The sequence below is a fragment of the Heterodontus francisci genome, chromosome 31 (genome assembly GCF_036365525.1).
Source record: "Heterodontus francisci isolate sHetFra1 chromosome 31, sHetFra1.hap1, whole genome shotgun sequence".
Lineage (NCBI taxonomy): Eukaryota > Metazoa > Chordata > Chondrichthyes > Heterodontiformes > Heterodontidae > Heterodontus > Heterodontus francisci.
The window spans coordinates 8,198,352-8,209,824 of record NC_090401.1 but is presented as its reverse complement, the minus strand read 5'-3'; the positions used below and the strand labels follow the sequence as shown (position 1 = coordinate 8,209,824).

The 11,473-nt window shown below is 44.7% G+C and overlaps 1 protein-coding gene across 4 annotated transcripts in view; it reads right to left on the bottom strand.

The window, feature by feature from the left end:
- Positions 1-760: 760 nt before the first annotated feature.
- The window catches only part of LOC137347065 (myb-related transcription factor, partner of profilin-like), a 108,045-nt gene continuing 97,332 nt past the window's right edge, over positions 761-11,473 (bottom strand). Inside the window, exons 6-7 of one of the 4 annotated variants that reach the window (XR_010968853.1) lie at positions 5,649-5,947; positions 761-1,294 (exon numbers count right to left, since the gene is read on the bottom strand). Coding sequence is in view for 1 of the 4 variants with exons in the window: in XM_068011084.1 (XP_067867185.1) it covers positions 1,284-1,294 (11 nt within the window). In the remaining 3 variants the exon portion in view is untranslated. Of the gene's footprint in view, positions 1,295-5,648; positions 5,948-11,473 lie in introns of those variants that run through there. The other 3 variants (XR_010968855.1, XM_068011084.1, XR_010968854.1) reach the window with 3 other exon arrangements.

Genomic DNA, 11,473 nt, shown 5'->3' with positions numbered 1-11,473 from the left:
TTTGTGGGAGGAAGGGCAAATAATGAATTTAATTGTTATTGACTGGGTGGGAGAGGGGAAAAAGAAATGTATTTATTGAATTCCATTCAATTTCTCTTTAAATATTTAAATTAGCTGGTAGGACTGACAACCCTTTAAAAATGCATCATTGCCTGTGCACAGGTACCTGATGCTATTGCCAGAATGGACAGCTCGCCTTCTCCACGTGATTGTGGGGGGGGAAAGCCCACCCCAGCTATTTAAATGAACCACTGCACTTGAGATTGTGGTGGCTCCTTGGTGTGCGGCCTGCCAATCTTTTTTTCACCTGACGCTAAAATCGGCAACGGGTGTATAAAATTCAGCACATCCTTTTCTTTCTCAAGTTTCAAGTTATGAGCCAACTCTTCAATGATCTCTGCCTTCCTAGCCCCTGATTTTAAACTGACCGCTAGGTTCCCTGCTGTAGCCTTCAAATTATCATTTGTCAATAGTTTCAAGGTACTAAGTAACAAACCCTCTTTCTCCACAAAGGCCTGAGAATCAAAGGTACTCCTGTTGATTTCCCACTGAATACAGCAAAAGTAAATATGAAATGTTGTTTGTTTAAACTCTGGAAAATTTCAGTGCACCCATTTCACAGCCTAATTTAGATCAATCCCAGACGAGCCCCTAATTTTGTTATGATCTCCGTGGAAATCAACAAACGGAAATAACCGAATTTACCGAACTACACCAAAAAAATGTCACTTTTATCACTTTTAACAATCAAACCAAAATCAACATAAATTAAATGTGAATTAATAGACAAATCATGGTCAATATATATTACAAATTACACATGAACTATCAGACACAACAAAGATAGATCTCAGGGATTTACTAGGCAGTCCACTCAGCACATATGGCACCAATTACAGCTACAAAGTTTTTCAAAGCTCTGAACTTCCTCAGGTGGATCTTCAGCTTCTTTCTTTCAAGATACATCCATCGATTTTCATCCGACAGCAGTTCCCCTTCAACCTGAACTCCACGGGTACATCTTCACACTGCTCCAGAACCTCCTCAGCTCTGCTCACGATAGTCTTGATGGCGTGGATCCACCAGTATTATCTTAAGTAACCAAAACAGCTGCAGCCACTCATATTTGCCTACGGCTAGCTGCTAGATTCAGCTTCCACTCTCTTCAGCTTGCCTGCACACTGCAGTCTTTTGATCAGAGCTTGGATGGCTCTGAGTCTGTTTTATCTGGTTCCAACCAGTTCTGTCTCCCCAGAACCCTGAAAGTTTAGTTTCACTTTTAGTTAGGGACTGTCTGAAAAAAAAAAACAAGCTTTGGAACCAGAGTCAGTGCACCTAACAGAACATTCAACAAGTCATCTGTTCAGACAATAGCTTGCACAGACTCCTCCACCGGTGTCACAAACCCCAGACTCCATCACACTAGCCTTTCTAATATCTCCTCTTTATCAATTTTTAGCCCATCCAGTGTCTGTACTACCTCCTCTTTCACTATGACTTTGGCAGCATCTTCTTCTTTGGTAAAGTCAGATGCAAAGTCCTCACTTGGTACCTCAGCCACACCCTCTGCTTCCATGCGTAGATCAGCTTTTTGGTCCTTAATAAATTCCACCCTTCCTCTTACTCCCCTTTTATTATTTATATGCTTATAGAAGACTTTTGGACTTTTGGCAAAAAGGAGAAGGTGATACATTTGGGGAGGTCAAACAAGGCAAAGGAATACACGATAAATGGGAAAATACTGAGAAGTGTAGAGGAAGTGAGGAACCTTGGAGTGAATGTCCACAGATCCCTGAAGGTAGCAGGTTGATAAGGTGGTTAAGAAGGCATATGGAATCCTTTCCTTCATTAGCCGGGGTATAGAATATAAGAGCAGGGAGGTTCTGCTGGAACTGTATAACTCATTAGTTAGACCATAACTTGAGTACTGTGTGCAGTTCTGGTCACCTCATTACAGAAAGGATGTAATTGCACTGGAGAGGGTACAGAGGAGATTTATGAGGATGTTGCCAGGACTGGAAAAATGCAGCTATGAGGAAAGATTGAGAGGCCTGGGTACAGTGGAGGTGAAGGGTCTATTCACCTTAGCAGAGAGGTCAGTGACTGGGGGCATAAATTTAAAGTGATTGGTAGAAAAATTAGAGGGGAGATGAGGAAAAACTTTTTCACCCAGAGGGTGGTGGGGGTCTGGAACTCACTGCCTGAAAGGGTAGTTGAGGCAGAGACCCTCAACTCATTTAAAAGGAGTCTGGATATGCACCTCAAGTGCCGTAGGCTGCAGGGCTATGAATCAAATGCTGGAAGGTGGGATTAGAATAGGTGGATCGTTTTTCAGCCAGCACAGACACGATGGGCCAAGTGGCCTCTTTCTGTGCCTTAAACTTTCTATGATTCAATGATTTTTGGATTCCCCTTTATGTTAATTGCCAGTCTTTTCTCATATTCTCTGCCTCTCTTATTTCTCTTTTTCACTTCCCTTTGAAATTTGTATAGTCAGACTGGTTCCCACTTGTATTATCAACCTGACATCTGTCATACGCACCCTTTTTGTTTGTCTTTCATCATCCAGCAAGCTCTGGATTTGGTTGCTCGACCTTTCCCCCCTTGTGGGTATGTACTTTGACTGTACCCAAGCTATCTCATTAAAGGCAGCTCATTGGTCCATTACAGTCTTGCCTGTCAATCTTTCATTCCAATTTGCTCAGGACACATCTGTTCTCAACCAACTGAAATTGGCCTTCCTCCAATTAAGGATATTTACTCGAGATTGCTTCTTGTCCATTTCCACAGCTAATCTAAACCTTATGATACTATGATTACAGTCCAATAAATGATCCCCTGCAGACACTTGATCCACTTGACCCAATTCATGCCCCAGTACCAGATCCAGCAATGTCTCCTTCCATGTTATACTGGAAACATACTGGTGTAGAAAATTCTCCTGAACATACTTAAAAACACTTTCACCTCTCTACCCTTTACACTATTACTACCCTATTTTTATTGGGATAATTAAAGTCCTCCATTACCACTATTGACTTGTTTTTGCATTCTTCTAGTTTTAAATTTAAGAACAAAGAACAAAGAACAGTACAGCACGGGAACAGGCCATTTGGCCCTCCAAGCCTGCGCCGATCTTGATGCCTAAATTAAAACCTTCTGCACTTCCGGGGTCCGTATCCCTCTATTCCCATCCTATTCATGTATTTGTCAAGATGCCTCTTAAACGTCGCTATCGTACCTGCTTCCACCACCTCCCCCAGCAGCAGGTTCCAGGCACTCACCACCCTCTGTGTAAAAGAACTTGCCTCGCACATCCCCTCTAAACTTTGCCCCTCGCACCTTAAACCTATGTCCCCTAGTAACTGACTCTTCCACCCTGGGAAAAAGCTTCTGACTATCCACTCTGTCCATGCCGCTCATAACTTTGTAAACCTCTATCATGTCGCCTGCAGATTTGTTCCTCTATTTTTTTCCCAATAGTTGGTGACCTACAGAATACACCTAATAGTGTAATGACAAATCAATTGTTTCTTAAGTCTAACCAAATAGATTCTGTCCTTGACTACTCCAGGATATGCTCTCTCCAGCACTGTAATATTCACCTTAATCAATAATGCCACACCTCCGAAGAAGGGTCACTGACCCGAAACGTTAACTCTGTTTCTCTCTCCACAGATGCTGCCAGACCTGCTGAGTATTTCCAGCATTTCTTGTTTTTATGCCACACTTCCTCCTTTCTTTCATTCCCTATCTTTCCTGATCATCTTGTACCCAGGGATATTTAGTATCCAGTCCTATCATTTTTGAGACAGGTCTCCATTATCACCACAATATCATGGACTGGATTGTGCTGGAGGCAGGTCTACTGGCGCTAGGCCAAAAGGGCGGGGGAGCCCCACCTCTGCCTTTTTGGGACCTCCCCCCCCCCCCCCTCCCCACTACCCCACCCCAGGAGCGATCCTCCTGTCTTTTTAAATCAAAGTTTCAGGAGCCGGGGGTCCCTGAGCCTTTAAAGACTTTAAAGGGATGGGCATCCCACCTCCAAGAGCTGCCGGCCAATCAGAGGGCCAGCACCTCAGCAGTATTGGCAGCGTAACCGGGAGTGATGGCCACTGCCGGTACTGCAGAGGCCTCGGAACCCAGCCCAACGCTGGAACCCCCGGACCAGAGGTAGGTGAGGCAGAGTCACTGGGGCCAGTCTGGAAGGCCCTGGTGAGGAGGGGTGGTTGTGCTGTCCAGGTGAAAGGGAGCTCTGGGGGGTAAAGTTGTTCCTGGTGGGGGTCCTCCATGGGTCATAAATTGCCCATGAAAGAGGGACCCCCCCCCCCAAGCCCACAAGAAGGGTGCCTCGTAAAATCCCAGAGGGAAGTGGGAAGAGGCCCTTAATTGGCTATTAATATGACACTTAACGGCCTCAATTGGCCTCTGGACGGGAAGGTGGTTGTTGGTCTAGCCCGGAAGATCGTTTGGCAATGGGGAGGCAATGGGTCCTCTGTCCGCCACACCCCTTCCCCCCTCCACCAACCGTCACGATACTCTGTGTCCGCACCCGCACCCCCCCCCCGCCTCCGAATCCGCCTCAGAGGGCCTCACAAAATCCTGGCCCATATTTCTACGTGGCTATTTGCGGCTGCAGCTTACCAACCTTATTTACCACACTCCGTGCATTTATGTACATCCACTGTAAACCTAAATTAGATCTTACTGTGTGTCCTCTTAGTCTGACCCCCACTTATTACCTTACTATTTCTTACCCGAGTGCTATCTGTCACTCCCAACACTTTGTGCACCTTGTTTATCCTTCCCTTTGTGGTTCCCATCCCCCTGTCAAGTTAGTTTACACCATCCCTAACAGCACTAGAAAACCACCCATGAGGACATTGGTTCCAGCCCTGTTGAGGTGCAACCCTTCTGGTCGATACAGGTCACATCTCCCCCCAAAATGGGTGCCGATGTGTCAGGAATCTAAAGCCCTTCTTCCTGCAGCATCTCTCCAACCCTGGTTGCAGAAACGGCAGTCTGTTCCCGCAACTATCAAAATCCCTATCACTATTGTTTTCCCAATCTTCCTCCTGCCCCCCAGAGCCACCCTTTTAACCGTGGACTTGGATCTGGCTGCACCCTGCAGTGGAACCATCGCTTTCACCAGTATTCAAGATTGAATACTGGTTGGAGAGTGAGATTCACTTAGGGGACTTTGTACTACCTGCCTGTTCTTCCTTGACTGTCTGGCAGTCACCCATTCTCTCTCTGACTGCACACCCTTAAGTTGCGAGGTGACCACATCCAGAAACATGCTATGCAAGTAGCTCTCAGTCTCATGGATGCACCACAGTGACAACAGCTGCTGTTCAAGTTCTGAAACTGGAGCTCAAGTTGCTCCAACTGACGACAATGCCTGCACCTGTGGTTGTCCAGGACACGACAAACGTCTTGGAGTTCCCACATGGAAAAGGATGCACCCTGCACAGGACTGAGCTGTCCTGCCATACCTCTATTTATTAAGTAACTAAACTTGTGCAAAAAAATGTTTATACTGTTGACTAATTTAATAAGTAATAGTAATTTAGAAAGTTACAGATTCCGAGCTTTGAGTATGACACACCTCTCGAGCTACAAAGCAAAAATAAAACTCCAATACTCACCAGCGAATCACCTGCCAGCTGTCCTGTGATGTCATGCCTCAATTTTGTTTTGCTGATTTTGAGGCTCTGCCTCTTGCAGCTCCTAGGCCTGGCCCTGGATTTAACTCCCACCGCTTGTCCCATTGTCCCGCTGCTTCTCTCGCTGCTCCGCCAGCTCTCCTGTCATTCCTCCTGCTGCTCATCCCGCTCTCCCGCCACTCGTCTTGCTCACATACAAACACATATACGCACATACAGAAGACACACACAGACACCCACAGTTACACTTATGCACATGCACTCTGTGACGGAAACCACACCTGCCAAATGGAGACATATTAATTTAGTCTTATGGAACACTATTTTGAACTGTTACTGGACATTGAACATAACTTGTTTAAAAAGACCACGTGACTGAATGGCTAAAAATATGGCTGCAGCTTTGCATTCTAAGAGCCAGTTGGCTAGAGAGACAATGAAAGTACTCCCTGATCCAATTAGCTAGATGTGTTTTGTCAATAGTGATGATCAAGAGACATTGAGAGCCATTGAATGTGTAAGAGCCAGCAATCCACCCCCCCCCACTCCCCCCCCACCCCGCACCCCCCAACCCCCAACACCCGCCCCCGAGTGTGTCTGGTAAGCTTGGAAGAATTAACAAACTTTGCAGGCGATGCTATTTCAAACAAAAAGCTAGTCACATGACTAACCTGCTGGTCAACCTGGAGTTGATTGAATTGTGCTCACAGTAAAGTTTTGAGACAGACTGCTTTTTGAAGAGAAAAGAGAAGCAAGGCCTCTCTATCTCTCTCTCCCTCTCACGCAAAGTTCCAGGGACTCATGGAAGTAACTTAAGCCTCAAGACAGTGAAACAAGTTTGAAAGTATTCACTGGGCCCCAGTGAGAATTGCAAGACTCTACATCCAACCCAAAACCAGTAACTGAATTCCATCTACTACTTCAAACCTTTCCCCTTTAATTATTTCTCCTCCTCTGTATCTATTTGTGTGTGTGTTTATCGCGTATGCATGCCAGAGTGGTTGCCTCGCAGATTTTTCGTAGTTTTAACTGAGTTAGAGTTTTAAGGTTAATAAACCTGCACCTTTCTTGATTAAATATGAGAAAACCTGTCTGGTTGATTTCTTCACAATTACAATTAGAGAGCAGTGAGCAACGACTCACAGAGGGGAAGCTAAAAACACTTTTTAAAAAAGCTACACCCTTTTCCAAACCTGGGAAAGGCCGAGAGGGGAGCCCTAGACCCCTTCCTCACCTGGTTGTAACACACTCTCACATACACAGACACGCTCACACTCACACAGTCACACACACAATCACACACACACAATCACACACACTCAGACACAGTCACACACACACATATGCACTCACACACACACACCTTAAGATACACACACACAAACACAGTCACATGCACACAGTAGCACATACACATATACAAACACAGTCATGCACAGACAGTCACATATACACACCTGTTTGCACTGGTGAGTTGGTGCCTGTTTGTACTGGTATATTAGCGGCTGTTTGTACTGGAGTGTTAGTGCCAGTTTGCCCTGGGAGATTAGTATCTGTTTTTACTTGAGTGTTACTTTAGTTTTTACTTTAGTGCCTGTATGTACTGGTGCCTGTATGTACTGGTGTGTTCGTGCTCTGCTTGTACTGGTGTGTTAGTGTCAGTTTGCACTGGCATGTTAGTGCCTGTTTGCATTCATGTGTTACTGCCTGTTTTCACTGGTGTGTAAGTGCCTGTTTGCACTGGTGAGCTAGTACCAGTTTACACTGGTGTGTTAGTGCCTGTTTGCACTGGTGTGTTAGTGCGTGTTTGCACTGGTGTGTTAGTGCCTGTTTGCACTGGTGAGCTAGTACCAGTTTACACTGGTGTGTTAGTGCCTGTTTGCACTGGTGTGTTAGTGCGTGTTTGCACTGGTGTGTTAGTGCCTGTTTGTACTGGTGTGTTAGTGCCTGTTTGCACTGGTGTGTTAGTGCGTGTTTGCACTGGTGTGTTAGTGCCTGTTCGTACTGGTGTGTTAGTGCCTGTTTGTACTGGTGTGTTAATGCCAGTTTGCACTGGTGTGTTAGTGCCTGTTCGTACTGGTGTGTTAGTGCCTGTTTGCACTGGTGTGTTAGTGCGTGTTTGCACTGGTGTGTTAGTGCCTGTTCGTACTGGTGTGTTAGTGCCTGTTTGTACTGGTGTGTTAATGCCAGTTTGCACTGGTGTGTTAGTGCCTGTTTGTACTGATATGTTAATCCCTGTTCGTACTGGTGTGTTAGTGCCTGTTCGTACTGGTGTGTTAGTGCCTGTTTGTACTGGTGTGTTAATGCCTGTTTGCACTGGTGTGTTAGTGTGTGTTTGCACTGGTGTGTTAGTGCCTGTTTGCACTGGTGAGCTAGTACCAGTTTACACTGGTGTGTTAATGCCTATTTGCACTGGTGTGTTAGTGCCAGTTTGCACTGGTGTGTTAGTGCCTGTTCGTACTGGTGTGTTAGTGCCTGTTTGTACTGATATGTTAATCCCTGTTCGTACTGGTGTGTTAGTGCCTGTTCGTACTGGTGTGTTAGTGCCTGTTTGTACTGGTGTGTTAATGCCTGTTTGCACTGGTGTGTTAGTGTGTGTTTGCACTGGTGTGTTAGTGCCTGTTTGTACTGGTGTGTTGGTGCCTGTTTGTACTGGTGTGTTAGTGCCTGTTTGTACTGATATGTTAATGCCTGTTTGTACTGGTGTGTTAGTGCCTGTTTGCACTGATATGTTAATGCATGTTTGTACTGATATGTTAATGCCTGTTTGTACTGGTGTGTTAGTGCCTGTTTGTACTGATATGTTAATGCATGTTTGTACTGATATGTTAATGCCTGTTTGTACTGATATGTTAATGCCTGTTTGTACTGGTGTGTTAGTGCCTGTTTGCACTGATATGTTAATGCATGTTTGTACTGATATGTTAATGCATGTTTGTACTGATATGTTAATGCCTGTTTGTACTGATATGTTAATGCCTGTTTGTACTGGTGTGTTAGTGCCTGTTTGTACTGATATGTTAATGCCTGTTTGTACTGGTGTGTTGGTGCCTGTTTGTACTGGTGTGTTGGTGCCTGTTTGTACTGGTGTGTTAGTGCCCTGTTTGTACTGATATGTTAATGCCTGTTTGTACTGGTGTGTTAGTGCCTATTTGTACTGATATGTTAATGCCTGTTTGTACTGATATGTTAATGCCTGTTTGTACTGGTGTGTTAGTGCCTGTTTGTACTGATATGTTAATGCCTGTTTGTACTGGTGTGTTGGTGCCTGTTTGTACTGGTGTGTTAGTGCCTGTTTGTACTGGTGTGTTGGTGCCTGTTTGTACTGATATGTTAATGCCTGTTTGTACTGATATGTTAATGCCTGTTTGCACTGATATGTTAATGCATGTTTGTACTGATATGTTAATGCCTGTTTGCACTGATATGTTAATGCATGTTTGTACTGATATGTTAGTGCCTGTTTGTACTGATATGTTAATGCCTGTTTGTACTGATATGTTAATGCCTGTTTGCACTGATATGTTAATGCATGTTTGTACTGATATGTTAGTGCATGTTTGTACTGGTGTGTTAGTGCCTGTTTGTACTGATATGTTAGTGCCTGTTTGTACTGATATGTTAATGCCTGTTTGTACTGGTGTGTTAGTGCCTGTTTGTACTGATATGTTAGTGCCTGTTTGTACTGATATGTTAATGCCTGTTTGTACTGGTGTGTTAGTGCCCTGTTTGTACTGATATGTTAATGCCTGTTTGTACTGGTGTGTTAGTGCCTGTTTGTACTGATATGTTAATGCCTGTTTGTACTGGTGTGTTAGTGCCTGTTTGCACTGATATGTTAATGCATGTTTGTACTGATATGTTAATGCCTGTTTGTACTGATATGTTAATGCCTGTTTGCACTGATATGTTAATGCATGTTTGTACTGATATGTTAGTGCATGTTTGTACTGATATGTTAATGCCTGTTTGTACTGGTGTGTTAGTGCCTGTTTGCACTGATATGTTAATGCATGTTTGTACTGATATGTTAATGCCTGTTTGTACTGATATGTTAATGCCTGTTTGTACTGGTGTGTCAGTGCCTGTTTGTACTGATATGTTAATGCCTGTTTGTACTGGTGTGTTGGTGCCTGTTTGTACTGGTGTGTTGGTGCCTGTTTGTACTGGTGTGTTAGTGCCCTGTTTGTACTGATATGTTAATGCCTGTTTGTACTGATATGTTAGTGCCTGTTTGTACTGGTGTGTTGGTGCCTGTTTGTACTGGTGTGTTAGTGCCCTGTTTGTACTGATATGTTAATGCCTGTTTGTACTGGTGTGTTAGTGCCTGTTTGTACTGATATGTTAATGCCTGTTTGTACTGATATGTTAGTGCCTGTTTGTACTGGTGTGTTGGTGCCTGTTTGTACTGGTGTGTTAGTGCCTGTTTGTACTGATATGTTAATGCCTGTTTGTACTGGTGTGTTAGTGCCTGTTTGTACTGATATGTTAATGCCTGTTTGTACTGATATGTTAATGCCTGTTTGTACTGGTGTGTTAGTGCCTGTTTGTACTGATATGTTAGTGCCTGTTTGTACTGGTGTGTTGGTGCCTGTTTGTACTGATATGTTAGTGCCTGTTTGTACTGATATGTTAGTGCCTGTTTGTACTGGTGTGTTGGTGCCTGTTTGTACTGATATGTTAGTGCCTGTTTGTACTGGTGTGTTGGTGCCTGTTTGTACTGATATGTTAGTGCCTGTTTGTACTGGTGTGTTGGTGCCTGTTTGTACTGGTGTGTTAGTGCCTGTTTGTACTGGTGTGTTGGTGCCAGTTTGTACTGGTGTGTTGGTGCCCTGTTCACATTCTCCCGCTGCACGATCAGATTCCCCTTCTTATAGTGACGATTTGTAATCTTGTACCTTTCCTCGTTCATTTAATCCTTTGGATGCTGAGCCTAAAGTAAAACTTCAACGAATGGATACATTTTTTCTCTGAGGCCTGAATTGATCGATATCATACAACACAATGTTGTCCTGCATTAACCCTGGCAGAGCACAGGATACAGATCGCTTCCCCCAACTGCCAGTGACACTGTGTAACAACATCAGTTAACACTGAGTGCTTTTAGTTAAGTTTAGAGATACAGCACTGAAACAGGCCCTTCGGCCCACCGAGTCTGTGCCGACCATCAACCACCCATTTATACTAATCCTACACTAATTCCATATTCATACCACATCCCCATTTGTCCTTATACTTCCCTACCACCTACCTATACTAGGGGCAATTGCTAATGGCCAATTGACCTATCAACCTGCAAGTCTTTGGCTTGTGGGAGGAAACCGGAGCACCCGGAGGAAACCCACGCAGACACAGGGAGAACTTGCAAACTCCACACAGGCAGTACCCAGAATTGAACCCGGGTCACTGGAGCTGTGAGGCTGCGGCGCTAACCACTGCGCCACTGTGCCGCCCATACAATTTTGCCTCACTTCTTTCAAAGGAGCTTCCACAAATATCCCCATCCTCAATGATGGGGGAGCCCAGCACATCAGTGCAAAAGACAAGCCTGAAGTCTTTGTGTCCATCTTCAGCCAGAAATGCCGAGTGAATGATCCATCACGGCCTCCTCCTGAGGTCCCCAGCATCACAGATGCCAGTCCAGCCAATTCAACTCACTCCACATGATATCAGGAAATGACCGAAAGCACTGGATACTGCAAAAGCTATGAGTCCTGACAACAATCCAGCAATAGCACTGAAGATCTGTGCTCCAGAACTTGCAACGCCCGTAGCTAAACTGTTCCAGTACAGCGACATTACTGGCA